At 40.6% G+C, this 15,860-nt stretch overlaps 3 protein-coding genes across 3 annotated transcripts; 2 read left to right on the top strand and 1 right to left on the bottom strand.

Annotated features, from left to right (window-relative positions):
• The first annotated feature begins 1,300 nt into the window (after positions 1–1,300).
• LOC134654011 (histidine-rich glycoprotein-like) lies at positions 1,301–2,298 on the top strand. The gene has a single exon (XM_063509389.1). The coding sequence runs from the start codon at positions 1,462–1,464 to the stop codon at positions 2,176–2,178; it is 717 nt and encodes a 238-aa protein (XP_063365459.1). The 5' UTR covers positions 1,301–1,461; the 3' UTR covers positions 2,179–2,298.
• A 3,740-nt stretch (positions 2,299–6,038) lies between these two features.
• On the bottom strand, positions 6,039–6,865 carry LOC134654017 (histidine-rich glycoprotein-like). Its single transcript, XM_063509403.1, has one exon. The coding sequence runs from the start codon at positions 6,806–6,808 to the stop codon at positions 6,089–6,091; it is 720 nt and encodes a 239-aa protein (XP_063365473.1). The 5' UTR covers positions 6,809–6,865; the 3' UTR covers positions 6,039–6,088.
• Positions 6,866–14,436: 7,571 nt separating this feature from the next.
• LOC134654024 (histidine-rich glycoprotein-like) lies at positions 14,437–15,492 on the top strand. The gene has a single exon (XM_063509415.1). It carries the CDS (start codon positions 14,665–14,667, stop codon positions 15,406–15,408), a length of 744 nt encoding a protein of 247 aa, XP_063365485.1. The 5' UTR covers positions 14,437–14,664; the 3' UTR covers positions 15,409–15,492.
• The last annotated feature ends 368 nt before the right edge of the window (positions 15,493–15,860 follow it).

Below are 15,860 nucleotides of genomic sequence, written 5' to 3' on the forward strand. Positions count from 1 at the left end.
TAGAAAAGAGTGCGACAGAGCGTGTCGGTCGTGAACTTATTGTGGCCGGCTGCGCGGCGGTGATGAGTTTGATGCGTTTCTATTGACGACGGCGATGGGTTTCCTATAAACACGACTAGTTACATAATTAATATTTCTGTTCAAATGAATGTCCCTGCCTGACACACTTATCCCACGTACGCAACGTAGGTATGCAATGCATTATGACATTCGAACCCTGAAATTTGTATGCTCAGAAACATACTTGTCATGCGTTGCGTTATTTTAAATATAAATTATCATCGTGTAACATTATATCAATCATATGATTGTCCCAAAATTAATCCATAAAAATGTTATGCATAAAATTCTCATATGATTCAAAAAAATTACAGGCTATTATTATGTATTAGGTAGGCTATAAGTGAATTATTCAGGCAACGGTATATCTTTACTGAGATATCTGTATTTTGATAGCCGTTTCTGTCGTGTGTAGAATATTTTTTGTGTGTCAACTCTGCAACGAATTCTACCACTTCTGCCACCGTAGTACCTACCTAATTCAACGTATGTATCCTTCCTATTAAGTCCTAGGCTAGTCGTATGTAGTAGCTGACGCCGCCACACACGAAGTACAATCGAAAATATATAAGTGTTTTGAACATCTAAGCTAAGCATGTATACTACATTTCAAATAACCTTGTAAAAAACCACATAACATCTCAATACAACGAGAAACCTAATTTCAATGAATAGGTAGGTACTCATAGGTAGTACCTATATTGAATCAAAACACCTCAATGGTTAGGTAGGCGTACATTCAGCTGTTTACAAAGACCACGATGAACTCATAAGCGTGCATAATCAAGCTGAATGCCCAAACAGAAAATACATTACACTGAAAAGATCCCGGACAAGCCAACAAGGGTGAGGATTACGCGAGTAGTCACTCGGAAGAATTGTTTAGCGCTATCCAAATAGCGGTGTTCCGAACGAGAAAGGATCCACTAAGCAGATAATTTCGATCGATGCGAGCTCATAAGCTGTCAATCAAGTGTGTAAATTAAATGCGATGTCGGGTGCAGTTCGAGCGAACTGGAGTGAACACAATACACCGCCGAGAGCTGTGAATGCATACGAGTACCTATGTGCTACATGCACCTACGCGGAAATCGATGCTTAGGTACCTATACATATTATTGCGTTCAAGTTTGCAGAGATGGGGTAAGTAAATTCTGACTAGCACGGAGTTGATCGATGAACGATTTACATGCATTTGATGACTGAACGTGCAGTTTTTGCATTGTCCTTGAACTAGTGCGGCGGAAGGCTTGCGGAACAATTTCTCCATCTTTTTGTTCGCTGCGCTACGATTTGCAATTTATATAAATAGCCAATCAATGATTCGGAGGTCAGTTACCGGTAGACTTCCTCTCCTTAACCACCTATCAAAACAAACACCGACACGGGATACCAGCAAACATGAGGGCGCTGTTGGTGTTTGGAGTGCTGTGCCTGGCGGCCGCCTGCATGGCGGACTTCTCGCAGGACATGGCAGTGGCCGAGAGCAAGGGCCACCACCACGAGCACGGCGGCGGCCACGAGCACCACGGCCACCACCACCACCACCACGGCGGGCATGGACACAAGGGCCACAAGGGCCATCACCACCACCACAAGGGCCACGAAGGCCACCACGGCAAGCACCACCATGAGGATCACCACCACGAGCACGGCGGCGGCCACAAGAAGCACTGGGACGAGCACGACCACCACGGTGAGCACCACGAGCACGGCCACCACCACAAGGGCGGCAAACACGGCCACCACGAGCACCACGACAAGGGAGAGCACGTCGACGGGTACCACAAGAAACACCACAAGGATCACTTCCACAAGGACCACCACTTCCACGATGGGCACCACAAGGAGGGCAAGCACCACAAGCACCACCACCACCACGGCCACCACGATACCCACGGGGGACACCACAAGAAGGGCGGTCACCATCACTCCGGCCACCACGAGGGCCACCACGGCAAGCACGGCCACCATGACAAGCACCACTACGACGAGGACCACCACGGCCACAAGGGCCACCACGGCCACGATGAGCACCATCACCACCACCACGACCACGGCAAGAAGGGCGGCCACGAGGACCACAAGCACTGGGGCCACCATCACGGCAAGCATTGATTATAGCAGTGCTACTGTTACAGCGGCGTTCGAAGAAACGCACACACCAAAAATTAATTTGTTATTGTTGATGTTTTTTTATTTTTATACGAACAAAATAAATGAAATAATTATCTGATATTAAAATATGATTAATTCTACCATACATTAGCGGTTAAAACCACATAACCCTGAAGGCTCAACTCCACTCGTTAAGATATTTGAATTTGCTTAGTTATTTGAAAGTTATTTTATTTTCATCACACTTGCTCGAAAAAGATCTTATTTCATGCAGATGTACTGAAGGACAAAGGCCTATATTGATCCCGCAGGGTTTTATGGATTCTGAAAAAAAAGCTATAACTCCCTAGGGAGTTATAGCTTTCTTTTTTTTAATTATGTCACTAATTCATACGAACCAAGTAGGTTATAAGTAAAATACTTTGTTTAAAGTCAAGGTATAAGGGAGTTTTACATTTAGAATACTTCGATTCTATTCTATTTTAAAATTTTTGTTTATGTTTAAAAATATTTAATTTGATTAATTTAATAGCCGTTTGCATGCAAAATTTCACTTACCCCCCACGTTGCACAATGTACTATTATGTTATGTCTTAAGAAGGATTTAAATGTAGTTAAATACTTTTGAAATCTTCCACCTTTTTCTTCGGTTAAGTGCCAACAGCGAGAACTTGGTAGCCGAGCAATAAGACGAAGGATTTAAATCGGAGGTCATGGGATCGAATTCATATGCTCTGGCAATAATACCTATTCGTACTCTATAATACCAATTAGTTTCTCGCAAGTAACACTGTTTAGCAGTTGCTCTTTGGTAAAGCAAAAATCGTAAGAAATCCTGAAATACAATTCGAAACACAACCCCGATGCAACAGGGACTAGAGTAATGTGCTCCTAAATGTTTTTTTACTGCGTAACACCCCGGATTCGCCGGAAGCACAACATTCCAAAAGCCTACTAGGTATTATAGAGACTTGCGAATTTTTGGAAGTATATTTAGGTATCTACACATTATTAGGTACGTAGTCAACTGGAACTTAGTTTCTCCGTCCGCCGCTTTGCTCCATGCATGATCATTAGTGCTAGAAAGCTGGAATTTGGCACAAATATACAAATCAGAAGGCCTACCGCGAACCACGTTCGACGTGTTGCCTCCCTGTCACACTTACGTACGAAATTACAAGTGCGACAGAGATGCAACACGTAGTACGTGGTTCGCGATAGCCCCTCTGTTATGTCCACTAAGTTGTAAAATAAAAACTAGAAAAAGGGTTTTTTTAGGGTGGCTCCTACACGAATGAATATTGGTGATAATTTTTTTTCACTTCAACCCTATAGTGTGGACGGTGTCGTTGTATTAGGTCTTTCAAAACGAATATGGGTCTAACTTCAAGAACCATTTTTTTTTAATAATATTTTAGTAAATAATCGCTATGAAAGAAAAAAATGCCCCATGTGCTTCCCTGACTGTTTTTGACTAGCCCTCTAACATTTGAACCAAGGCCCAAAATTTATGGAAAAAAAAAATCTTGAAAGTGAAGCTTATTAAAACTACTATCGGTTCAGCCGTTTTTGCAAAAAGTATATTGACGTACGGGTAACTACGGAACCCTTCCTACACTGAGCATGGCCCGACATACTCTTGGCCAGATTTTAGTATGTTTTTAGTTTTTCGTACAAAACTTTGTTCACGGAGCACTTATCACTTATCACGGGATCACTTCGGTTTTTCTTAAAGGCCAATTAGATCCACACCTCCCAACTAGGGATTGCAGAACCGGTACTGTTTAAAAGAACCGGGATTTTCGGTACCGGGCAAAAAAGGAACCGGGATTTCCCGGTATTTTCGGTACTTTCGGGACTGTCTTCAAAAATCAGTTTTCACATCAATTTTCAGTAAAAAAAGCGTGAAACGACCACGAATCTTTCTTAAAACAATAAAAAAGTAGCACAGTGAAGGTACACACTTCTTTTGTACCATAATGTGTCTTTAAGTCACACAATCATTAATATAAGTAATTTGTTTTTTTTTCCTAAACTACATGATATTTTTACTATCTTTGTTGATTGGCAAAAACTGAATTGTGGCTCAGTAATATCATCATGTTTTTTTTAAATATGTAAGACGTTTTGTGAAAAAGGATAAAAAAATTGATAATTTTCGCATGCGTTCAAAATGGGCTGTGGACCTTCGAACATATAATAACAGAACTATCAATACGACAAATCAAGAAATTATTCAGCCAGAATTATTAATTCATTTATTAATATTTTATTAATTACAAAATTGTCTCTATTTTTGCTTCTATTAGTATACAAATATGAAATAACTAATTGTTCGTATAAAATTATTTATCGTACAAACATTTATGCCCTTAAAGCCTTAAAGTATCAAATTACGCAATTTTATATTGTCGGCATTGCCAAACCCATTACTTTTTTTTTAATTTATTTTAACCCGGGAGTACCGGGATTTTAATTTTGAAATCCCGGTTCTTTGCTTGGCTCTAAATCCCGGGAATTCCCGGTACTTTCGGTACCGGTATTTCCCGGGAGTAAACCCTACTCCCAACGGGCCCGATAGAGTCGTTTTCCGGTTCACCAAATATCAGCACATCGTTAGCAATATTTGAAATGGTGTAAACAGGATTTGTACATGTACTGAAATGTCGTAAACAGGATTTGTACATGTACCTAAGTCATTAAGTAATTTTGTTATTAGACCATAGAAAGCTCTGTAATGTCATCATAAAATCACGGTCAGTATCTGGTTAGGCAAATTAATGAACGTAGATCATTTATATAGGTACTTATATATATCGTTACAAATAAATACCTGATACGTTCTCGCGAATAAATTGCAATTTAAACTGATTTTCCAATGTCACGGTTAAGGCGCCCACTGATTACCAGTCCGCCGGACGATATCGGCCTGTCAGTTGTTCGGAGCTGTCAACTTTTTGTTCTAACTGACAGGCCGATATCGTCCGACGGACTGTTAATCAGTGGGCCCCTTTACGGTTACTATGCCTGTTATGAGTGGTTGTTGTAGGTTGAATTAATAACTATGAAAAGTATTATGCTGAGTCCATCGTATAAAATAGTAGTTTATGCAACAGTGATATAATAAGGATTTTAAGAACCAATTATGAGCTGTTGCATACATTACTTTTTCTATGGCAGCTGCAGCAAAAAAAAAAAAAAAAAAAAAAAAAAAAAAAAAAAAAAAAAAAAAAAAAAAAAAAAAAAGATTATTAAAAAAAAAGAGTTATTATTTTAAAAAAAGAGTTATTATTTAAAAAAAATTGAGTTATTATTTAAAAAAAAAAAAGAGTTATTATTTAAAAAAAAAAGAGTTATTATTGTAAATGAAAACATACCTCTTTCAATCAAGATGATCGGAACTTGTATCTTTAAAAAAAATAAAGCAGTTGTATTATACTCATAAGATGACTGCTAGCAGTCATCTTATGAGCCTATAGACAAAGCATTCAAATGACATTGCTTTAGATATCACTGTCAGTCATTTAATTGACACATTTAAGTGCTGGAGTAGAAAAAAAATATTTGTAGGTAAGTAGGTATATAACATTAAAAAAAAATAACTATACCAAATTAGTTTAAAAAAATACGAAATTACGAGTAGATATGTTATTTCGACGTTTTAAGCGTTTGCCAACGACAAAGTGACATTAAATTTCTACTCGTAAGTGTGGATGAAACTTTCCACTTATTAATTAATTTAGAGATATTTTAGTATAACTTTGTAAATTATAACATGCAAACAATGTACAAAATTAATAGACAACTATTTATTTAGGTAGTTTTTATAACAATAAAAATAAACAATAACAAACTAATTTTTGGTGTGTGCGTTTCTTCGAACGTCGACATAACAGTAGCACTGCTATAATCAATGCTTGCCGTGATGGTGGCCCCAGTGCTTGTGGTCCTCGTGGCCGCCCTTCTTGCCGTGGTCGTGGTGGTGATGGTGGTGCTCATCGTGGCCGTGGTGGCCCTTGTGGCCGTGGTGGTCCTCGTCGTAGTGGTGCTTGTCGTGGTGGCCGTGCTTGCCGTGGTGGCCCTCGTGGTGGCCGGAGTGATGGTGACCGCCCTTCTTGTGGTGTCCGCCGTGGGTATCGTGGTGGCCGTGGTGGTGGTGGTGCTTGTGGTGCTTGCCCTCCTTGTGGTGCCCATCGTGGAAGTGGTGGTCCTTGTGGAAGTGATCCTTGTGGTGTTTCTTGTGGTACCCGTCGACGTGCTCTCCCTTGTCGTGGTGCTCGTGGTGGCCGTGTTTGCCGCCCTTGTGGTGGTGGCCGTGCTCGTGGTGCTCACCGTGGTGGTCGTGCTCGTCCCAGTGCTTTTTGTGGCCGCCGCCGTGCTCGTGGTGGTGATCCTCATGGTGGTGCTTGCCGTGGTGGCCTTTGTCGCCCTTGTGGTGGTGGTGATGGCCCTTGTGTCCCTTGTGTCCATGTCCGCCGTGCTCGTGGTGGTGGTGGCCGTGGTGCTCGTGGCCGCCGCCGTGCTCGTGGTGGTGACCCTTGCTCTCGGCCACGGCCATGTCCTGCGAGTAGTCCGCCATGCAGGCGGCGGCCGCGAGGCACAGCACTCCAAACACCAACAGCGCCCTCATGTTAACCGATATCCCGTGTCGGTGCTTGTGCCGATAGGTTGCTATGGAACGGAAGTTTGTCGGTAACTGACCTCCGAATCGTTGATTGGCTTTTTATATCAATTGTAACTAGTAGCGTACGGATACCGAAAAATTTAACAATATAGACTAGTACCTAGTACTTTGCTTTAAATAAATATAATCTGGGCGCATCGCCAGTAGGAAATCTCAGATGGTTAAATTATTCTCATTTACATAGGTACCTATAGTAAAATATCAATGTCGCCTCTTCATCCGTATTATAATTAAAAATAAACGCTGAATAGAGCGAATTAGTGGGTAATTGTAATTCTTCATTAAATATACAATAAAATATTAAGTATTATATTAGACGAGGAAATAGTCGAGAAAGGAACTTTGAAAGCAAATGTTTGCGTGGTCGGAACGCCCGATTAAATTTCTCTTAACCATCACAAGGCTAAATTGATTTAAGTAAGTATTTATTTAAGTAAGAATTGGTTTGTATTGTGCAGAAGTTTTAATTTGTTTCCTTGTTAGATAGTTAGTTGCATTTTTTATGGTTCGTACATTATAAATATGTATTTACATTGGATTCCAATACCTATTGCAACTTAAAACTGAGCTTCTTTGCACTTCCGGGTGTCTGATTTAAGTAGTTAAAATTTAGTGTAGGTACTTCTGTAATTCCGATGGCAATACAATATCATCATCATTGGCCTTAAAGTCTATTACAGACTATTGAAACAGTGTCAGGTAGGGCGACAACGTTTTTCGTGGCTATGTAAGCCAATACAATAGGTAGGTATACCTAGGCTAAAATCTAGAGCGCATCTGATAATAATAAAATTAATAAACATTGAGTTTAGGCTCATTAGAAAGGTCTCGAGAAGTATAATACTTATAGTCAGCAAAATAAAACTGTAGGTACCTTATAATAGTGTGTGCGGAAAGAGAAGAGTGATGAAATGTATGGGATTCAATACATTCTACGACTCTTCTCTTTCCGCACAGACTACCTACCTATCAAAAAATATTTTTGACAGTGACTTGTATCTAAATCTACGGTGTTCCATTGATCCCCATACTGTCCCTATACATGTATAGTGTGCGTCGTAGATGGCGTACCTAAAGACAATATAACCACTGCGTTTGGCGTACCTAAGTAGATACGAGCTATCGACAAGTAATGACAACGCGCGGCGTGGTGAAAATCAAAAAGTAATATAATGTGAAAATTGTTCGTAGGCCAGGCCAATTGTTCATAGATACTGTGTTTGACACATGTCAATTCTCTAAAAAACTTATGAGTCCTAAAACCGCCAAAGCGGCTCCGAAGTGATGATAGAATAACAGCCGACCTTGAACTACAGCCCTTTTGTTACGCACGTACACACACCTTACGTAACAACACCTAACCTAACCTAACGACGATAAAACAAAATGGAACATGATTCGATTGATTCGAGACAGACCAAGTGTTATCATATTAATAACACTTCTGGGCTAGGTGCTATCAAATTCGCTGTAAAGTTAGATTGGTCTGACTCTAACGTCTCGAAAAATAGAAACGGGACGATGAGAGTACCTAATACCATTTATTAAATCGTGTTGAAAGGTGTTATTACTTTTATTTAATTAGGTATTTAATATGCTGTAAATATATTAAGCCTGAATCGCTTAGAGAAAAGGATGGTACGGCCGTGCGCCTCTTTGTTTTACTCGAATTGGCGGGGGCATTGCCGTGCCCCCAGATTATTAAATTGAACTCTGATTAGATAGTGTTAACAAAAAAAAAATATATATATACCTAAATATTTGAAGTACCTATAGTGTTATTCTTATTAAAGTTAAATAAAATTATACACGGGTAAATAAAACGAAATTGCTAATTGCTTCGCTCACCAGAAGAAACCCTACGCACGGTGTGTGAGTAAGACACTCTCTACACATTTAATACATCAATCGACGATCGTTTTAATTTATAAATCTTTTACGGATTCTTTCAATTCTAGCTGAGCGATGAGAAGATCAATTTAATTATTTATCTTGGTTACAAAATCGCATTTACAACGTGTACTTATTTGACTATTGAAACTGTTTAGGTGTGCAGAATAATAAGAAAACTTAGTCATACCTGACATAAAATGTTTAAATGTTATATAGGTGATGCGTAAAGGATGACTCACGCTAGACCGAGCCGGGGCCGGGCCGGAGCTTCCGACGCTTCGTTTTCTATGGAAAGCTCCACGTGATCATCGATCAGCCGTCATAGAAAATGACATATCGGACGCCTCGGCCCGGGCGCGGCCCGGTCTACTGTGAGTCATCCTTAATGCTAAATGGACTAAGATACGCTATAAGAAATAATACCCTCATCTGTTATATATTTGTGATAAGAGAAATAAATGATAGATAATATTCACATTGACACATTGCAAATACGTTGCCTCGTTAAAAAGCGTATGCGGTCAGTATTATTTTTTTATTATTTATTTGGTAATTAATCGTATATTACGAGGGGCGTTCAAAATATTCTCGGTATTGATATCTTACGACCTCTTCTAAAATTTCTTTCGTTACTGGCCGCTAAGGTTTATTCATTGACATTAAAAAAAAGTATAATTCGAACCGAGATAGTCTTTTGTTTTTCTGCAATTGCTGAACAAACATGAACATCATGTGCGAATTGACAATGTTAACTAAATTAGAACATCGATGCGTGATAAAATTCTTGACAAAACAGGGTAAAAATCAAAAAACCATAAAAGAGGAAATGGATTGTGTTTACCGTGAGTCTGCTCCTTCTTTATCTACCATTCAAAAGTGGTCAAGCGAGTTTAAACGCGGAAGGGAGAGTATTGAAGATGACCCTAGACCTGGCCGGCCTGTAGTAGCTACTTCACAAGAAAATATTGATAAAGTGGAAAAACTTATATTGGAAGATGGTCGAGTGAAGGTAAAATCTATAGCACAAGTAACCAATCTCTCTATTGGTACCGTACATGATATTATACATGACCATCTTAATATGTCAAAAGTAAGTGCAAGATGGGTTCCGCGAATGCTGACTCGGCTTCAAAAAGACATGCGTGTAGCTTGTTGTTCCGATTTTATTGACCTGTGCGGTGAAAATCCTGATGAGGTGCTGCAAAGAATAGTTACTGGAGATGAAACCTGGGTTCATCATTATGACCCAGAGAGTAAACAAGAGTCCATGCAGTGGCACATTAAGGGTTCAGCTCATCCCAAGAAGTTCAAGGTCATCCCTTCAGCTGGCAAGGTCATGGCCACGATATTTTGGGATTGTGAAGGAGTATTACTAATCGATTATAAAGAAAAAGGTGTAAATATCACAGGACAGTACTACGCTAACATTCTACGTCAATTAAAGGATGTAATTAAAGAAAAGAGGCGAGGAAAGTTAACCAAAGGTATTCTGCTTCTGCATGACAACGCCCCCGTCCATACTGCTCATATTGCCAAGGCAGCTATTGTTGAATGTGGGTTTAAAACTGTTACTCACCCACCGTATAGTCCGGACTTAGCCCTCAGCGACTTCTTTTTGCTCCCCAATCTTAAAAAGGATCTGCGTGGAAATAAATTTTCTGACGATGAAGCATTGAAGGCGGCAGTGGAGGAGCATTTTTACACGAAAGATAAAAAATATTTTTACGAGGGATTAAAAAAAATAATTGATCGATCTTTTAAGTGTATGAACATAGGGGGGGAGTATATTGAAAAATAAAAATATCAAACTTTTCGTACTTGTTTGTTTTCATTCTCATACCGAGAATATTTTGAATACCCCTCGTATATCAAATGAAAGCTTAGTTTATGTTTAATCTAACTGTAATAGGTTGCCGTATTAAAAAGTTGGTCCAGTCAAGCCAACCGTTTAGGTAATATATTAGGTAACTATGTACATATTACTGGACAACTTCGCCACACTACGCCTAAACCGTCTGTTTACTATATTTGTTTCTTCATTCATCTGTTGATCTCCTTAGACAGAGACAATTAGCTTAGAAAGAGGCCCTGTGCATTTTAAAATAAATTTCCTCTTTCCATCGAGCACTTGTGACTTGATCGAGATCATAATACACTTTTTACCCCAGTCTTTAAATCTATCCATGTAATAAATTCGCCTACTTCTTGGCTCATTGTTAATTAGAAGAGTCCGCTGCAAATGCTTCAATCGGTGTTCAAAGTGCACAATACAGTTACTTTTTGAATAAAAAATCGCACTCATATATCTAGGTACCTACCTATTTACTTAGATTGATCTAAAACACATTCGTCAGATTCCGTTTTCGTCAGGATAATTAGCCTGTTTTTTTCAGACGAAAACGAAATTCCTCTTTGGACAGAAAAAACTTAACTTTGGTGTGGAAGATTTGGAGTATTAAAAAGCTACCTATACCCTATCCCTAGCCACTAGTCGTTCGGTACCTACTTTAACCCATTGACCGCCACAGTGGGCTGTGGCCGTCATCGAAAAGTCTTGCCACGGAAGCCAACGACGGCTACAGCCGACAACTTCGCCAATGTAATAGGGATCTTTGGTTAGAAAAAACTTAACTTTGGTGTGGAAGATTTGGAGTATTAAAAAGCTACCTACCCTATCCCTAGCCACTAGTCGTTCGGTACCTACTTTAACCCATTGACCGCCACAGTCGGCTGTGGCCGTCATCGAAAAGTCTTGCCACGGAAGCCAACGACGGCTACAGCCGACAACTTCGCCAATGTAATAGGGATTTACGCGGGACTCCGTAAAGTTCAATTTCGCTTAAATAATTGCGATCGCCTGGCGTCGGAAGCACGGCATAGTACCTACTTCGCCGTCTGGCGGTTAAAAGGTTAACCAATTTGTTCAGAATATCAGAGATTTGGGTAATTCTAAATCATTTAAATAAATACGATTCCCACCGAACGGGCTGAGTCGGAGCGCATTTTAGATTTCTACGGCGACTCCTCGTGGACGCGGACGGCTCCGGAAGGACTCCATCGCTTTCGCCATACCTACATAATGTAGGTGGTACCGGCACATTGAATATCCCAACAAAAACACAAATGAGAACCAAGTTCAATATGTATTCAATAGGTATGAAAATATTAAGTTGCAGTTGAAGGTCAAGACGTCGTCTAATGAATATTGAATGGCTGGCAATTGCAAAAGCCCTCTCTTACATTGAATCGTTCCATACTGGTAGCTTTGTGGTGTTTACAGACTCAGGAAGCGGTTTACAATACTTGGCTCGATGCACCTCGAACTATCGAGGCGCACCGATAGCCTATTAAAGCATATTAAGGTAAATTCGTAACTTGCACGCAAATCAGATTGCCATAGTTTTGCAATGGCCACTATCACAATTGAGATACCGGGTAATGAGGAGGCAGACCGACTCGCTAAAGAGGCGGTAACGGACGGACTTGTTACTATGGTTGCCTATGGCATAGTGATTTTTTGTATGGATTGAAACAGAGATGCTTTGATATGTGGAAATATTATTTTAATGAAAGATCACTGAGCAAAGGTATCTTGTATCGGGCTATACCCCAACTGCTACGTATTTCCTGGTTTGTGAGGTTTTTTATTTAAAATTGTAAAACATTATATTCGTAAAAATGGGAGAACCTACGAAAATGCTCGCATAAAGGTGACAGTCCATTTCTAACCGCAGCTGCACTACTGTTCATTTTACTATGGAAATTGACAGTAACAGCGACGCGTTCAGTACCAGTAGTGCAGCTGCGGTCAGAAATGGAATGTTACCCTTATGACCGAAAAAACAAAGAAAAGTAAACCGGACCTACTGGTAAACGTGCTGTAGGTAGGGTACCTATTGCTTGAACTGACCTTTGGCCTATATTATTATTTCTCTTATTACTGAATATTAACTTGCAATATTTGTTAGTTTGTCACACTTGCAAGCAAGATGTTTGGTCCAAAGGTTCCTTGGATAGTTTGACTTGATAATGTTTGGCACACATAGGTACCTACGTAGGTAACTCCGGTGACAATACAATGTTTGTGTAGCATCCAATTGGTATGTTGATAGACACGGAAAATAGAATCTATGCGCAAAAAGAAGAGTCGTAAAATGTATGGGCTCCCGTACATTCCACGACTCTTCTCTTTCCGCACAGACTCTACCTACGATAGGAAATTCGAGCATCCTGGGCTCGTTCGAATCGTCTCTACAAATAATTACTGACTGCTCAAAGAAAGGTGCAGTAAATACAACTTTGTTAGAAACTTATACAGTATGGCTAAAATAATGGGCCCTGGAGGGAAAGTACCTTAAAACCTTAAGTTAGATTATTTTACTCAGAGGAAACATTCTTTTATTTTTTTAAAGAAACTAAACGGTATTCAAAGATTTGTTTTAATTCCCATGTCTCGCCCGGGAATAGAACCGACTAGAAATAAAATAAAAACACTCGCTTTTCTATTCCATGAGCTAACTTAAGGTTTTAAACACTTTGCCTCCGGGGCCAATAATTTTTTTCCACCCTGTATATGTAGACATAGACGCAATGCTATCGACGAAGTTTTTTTTATCCCACGACGCAAAAAGAGGGGTGCTTGTTGTAACTTTGACCGCTAGGTATGTATGCGTCTGTTTATGGCACCGTAACTCTTTTAAGAGTGAACTGATTTGGATGCGGTTTATTTTATTTAAAAGATTTTTTTGTAGCGAAGGTTCTCAGACATATTTCATCAAAATCGGTTCATTTGTTTCATTGCGTTGGTCTAGTAGGTACAAATTAAGAACAGTATTTACCTATCTATTTACTACCAATATATCCTGCTGGTTTAGGTACCTATTAAGTACCTACTTCATCTCGATTTTTAGAGTAGGTATATGACAATATGTTCTAATTAGGCACATACAGACTTGACAAACAAAAGTGGTATGTACCTAAAGCCTGACCAGGAATATAATTAATTATGATCACGCGCCATGTTGCGGAATTTTGACTTGTCACTAGAACTTTTTTTCATACTATACAGAGTGCTTCCTGTAACAGGAGCAATAAATTAAACTGTAGGCTGTACTCCTCAAACTGACCAACATTTGTTCAGCAACTTTCGAAAATAACTCAGGTTTTGATTTTTATTACACTTTAAAGTTTATTCTAAGACGCAATGTACTGCAAATTTTGTTATGTTTAAAGCGTGACAAGCAACGTCAAACACACTGATGTCAGCGTACATTGAAGGCAATATTTATTTTGTATGAAAAAGAGGAAGTCTAAAGGATTCATAATTTTTAAAAGTCGCTGAACAAATGTTGGTCAGTTTGAGGAGTACAGCCTACAGTTTAATTTATTGCTCCTGTTACAGGAAGCACCCTGTATACTGAACTGTCACCCTATGATTTCATACTATACTGAACTGTCACATGAGAATAACAGCGCCCTCTTGACAATAATCATATATTCCTGGTCAGGCTTTACTTACTAACCAAGTACACAAGAATGATGGTCAAGGCTTAGCGGAATGAATTAGCGAACTAGGCTACAAATATACCTAGCTAATTAATTGAGTAGGGATCACGAAGTTGCTTTATCTTGAATAGTAGTAGGCGAAGCCGCTATATCCATGACCCACGTGTCGCCGGCGTTTTTGCCCCGTCCCGACGACAAAACACTTTTAGGCCCATGTCGCAACCGCAATCAACAGAAACCGTAATTAGGCGTAGCGCGTGCGGCGCGGCCGCGACGTCCTTGCCGGTGGTTTCACCGTGCAACCCGCGAAAAAATCTCATGATATAAATGCCTCTCGGACACTCGGACAATCAGTACACACCCAGGTTTCAATCATTCAACAAGAGTTCCTCGAAACGACCAAAATGAGGACGCTCGTCGCCCTAGCCGCCCTGGGGTGCGTGATGGTCGTTTGTTCGGGCCGCGAGCTCGGCCAGAAGGAAACCGACCTGGTCGCGGCCGCGAGCCACCACAAGGGCCACCACCACCACCACGAGGAGGGTGGCGGCAAGGAGCACCACGAGCACCACCACCACGAGCACGGCGAGAAGGGCCACAAGGGACACAAGGGCCACCACCACCACCACAAGGGCGAGCACGAACATCACGGCAAGCACCACCACGAGGGCCACCACCATGAGCATGGCGGCGGCCACAAGAAGCACTGGGACGAGCACGAACACCATGGCAAACACCACGAGCACGGCCACCACCACAAGGGCGGCAAGCACGGCCACAAGAAACACCACGACAAGGGCGAGGAGACCGAGGGCTACCACAAGAAGTACCATAAGGACGAGTACCACAAGGACCACCACTTCTACGACGACCACCACAAGGAGGGCAAACACCACAAGCACGGCCACCACCACGGACACCACGAGAAGAAGGGCGGCGGCCACAAGAAGGGCGGCCACCACCACTCCGGCCACCACGAGCACCACCACGGCAAGAAGGGCCACCACGACAAACATCACTACGACGAGGACCACAAGGGCCACAAGGGCCACCACGGCCACGAGGAGCACCACCACCACCACCACGATCACGGCAAGAAGGGCGGCCACGAGGACCACAAGCACTGGGGCCACCATCACGGCAAACACTGAGACTGTTAAAATATTTATTGTTTTTATTGTTATTTTTTACAATACCTCAATGTAAATAAATGTAAAATAAAGTTGAATTTATAAATAAGATATTAGTTTTAATTATGAAATAAGATACCGACTGATATTAAAATAATTTACGTTAACAATATTTACATCCCAGCATACTTGGACAAGGTATTGAAGGTATAAATTTAAATCAGTTTTATGTTCTTAAGGCCCATTTAGACGGTTAACTTGCATCCAATACCCGATACATGAGTATAAGCACTTACAATGAATTCAGTCGATCGACCAAATACCGCAATGTAACGAAAATTGCATATGAAATTCACAAATTCCAAAACACGAAATCCGACCGACCCAGGTTTATTTTACCTGTAGGTACCTAAAATCTGTCCAATAGCTACTTTTTAATAATTGTATAATAATAATATAAATATAAAAAACCG

The sequence above is a fragment of the Cydia amplana genome, chromosome 1 (genome assembly GCF_948474715.1).
Source record: "Cydia amplana chromosome 1, ilCydAmpl1.1, whole genome shotgun sequence".
NCBI classification, from domain to species: Eukaryota; Metazoa; Arthropoda; class Insecta; order Lepidoptera; family Tortricidae; genus Cydia; species Cydia amplana.

What these genes read in the sequence shown, in the direction of transcription:
- LOC134654011 (XM_063509389.1), top strand. Translation starts at nt 1,462, where the DNA reads ATGAGGGCGCTGTTGGTGTTTGGAGTGCTGTGCCTGGCGGCCGCCTGC.
- LOC134654017 (XM_063509403.1), bottom strand. Translation starts at nt 6,808, where the DNA reads ATGAGGGCGCTGTTGGTGTTTGGAGTGCTGTGCCTCGCGGCCGCCGCC.
- LOC134654024 (XM_063509415.1), top strand. Translation starts at nt 14,665, where the DNA reads ATGAGGACGCTCGTCGCCCTAGCCGCCCTGGGGTGCGTGATGGTCGTT.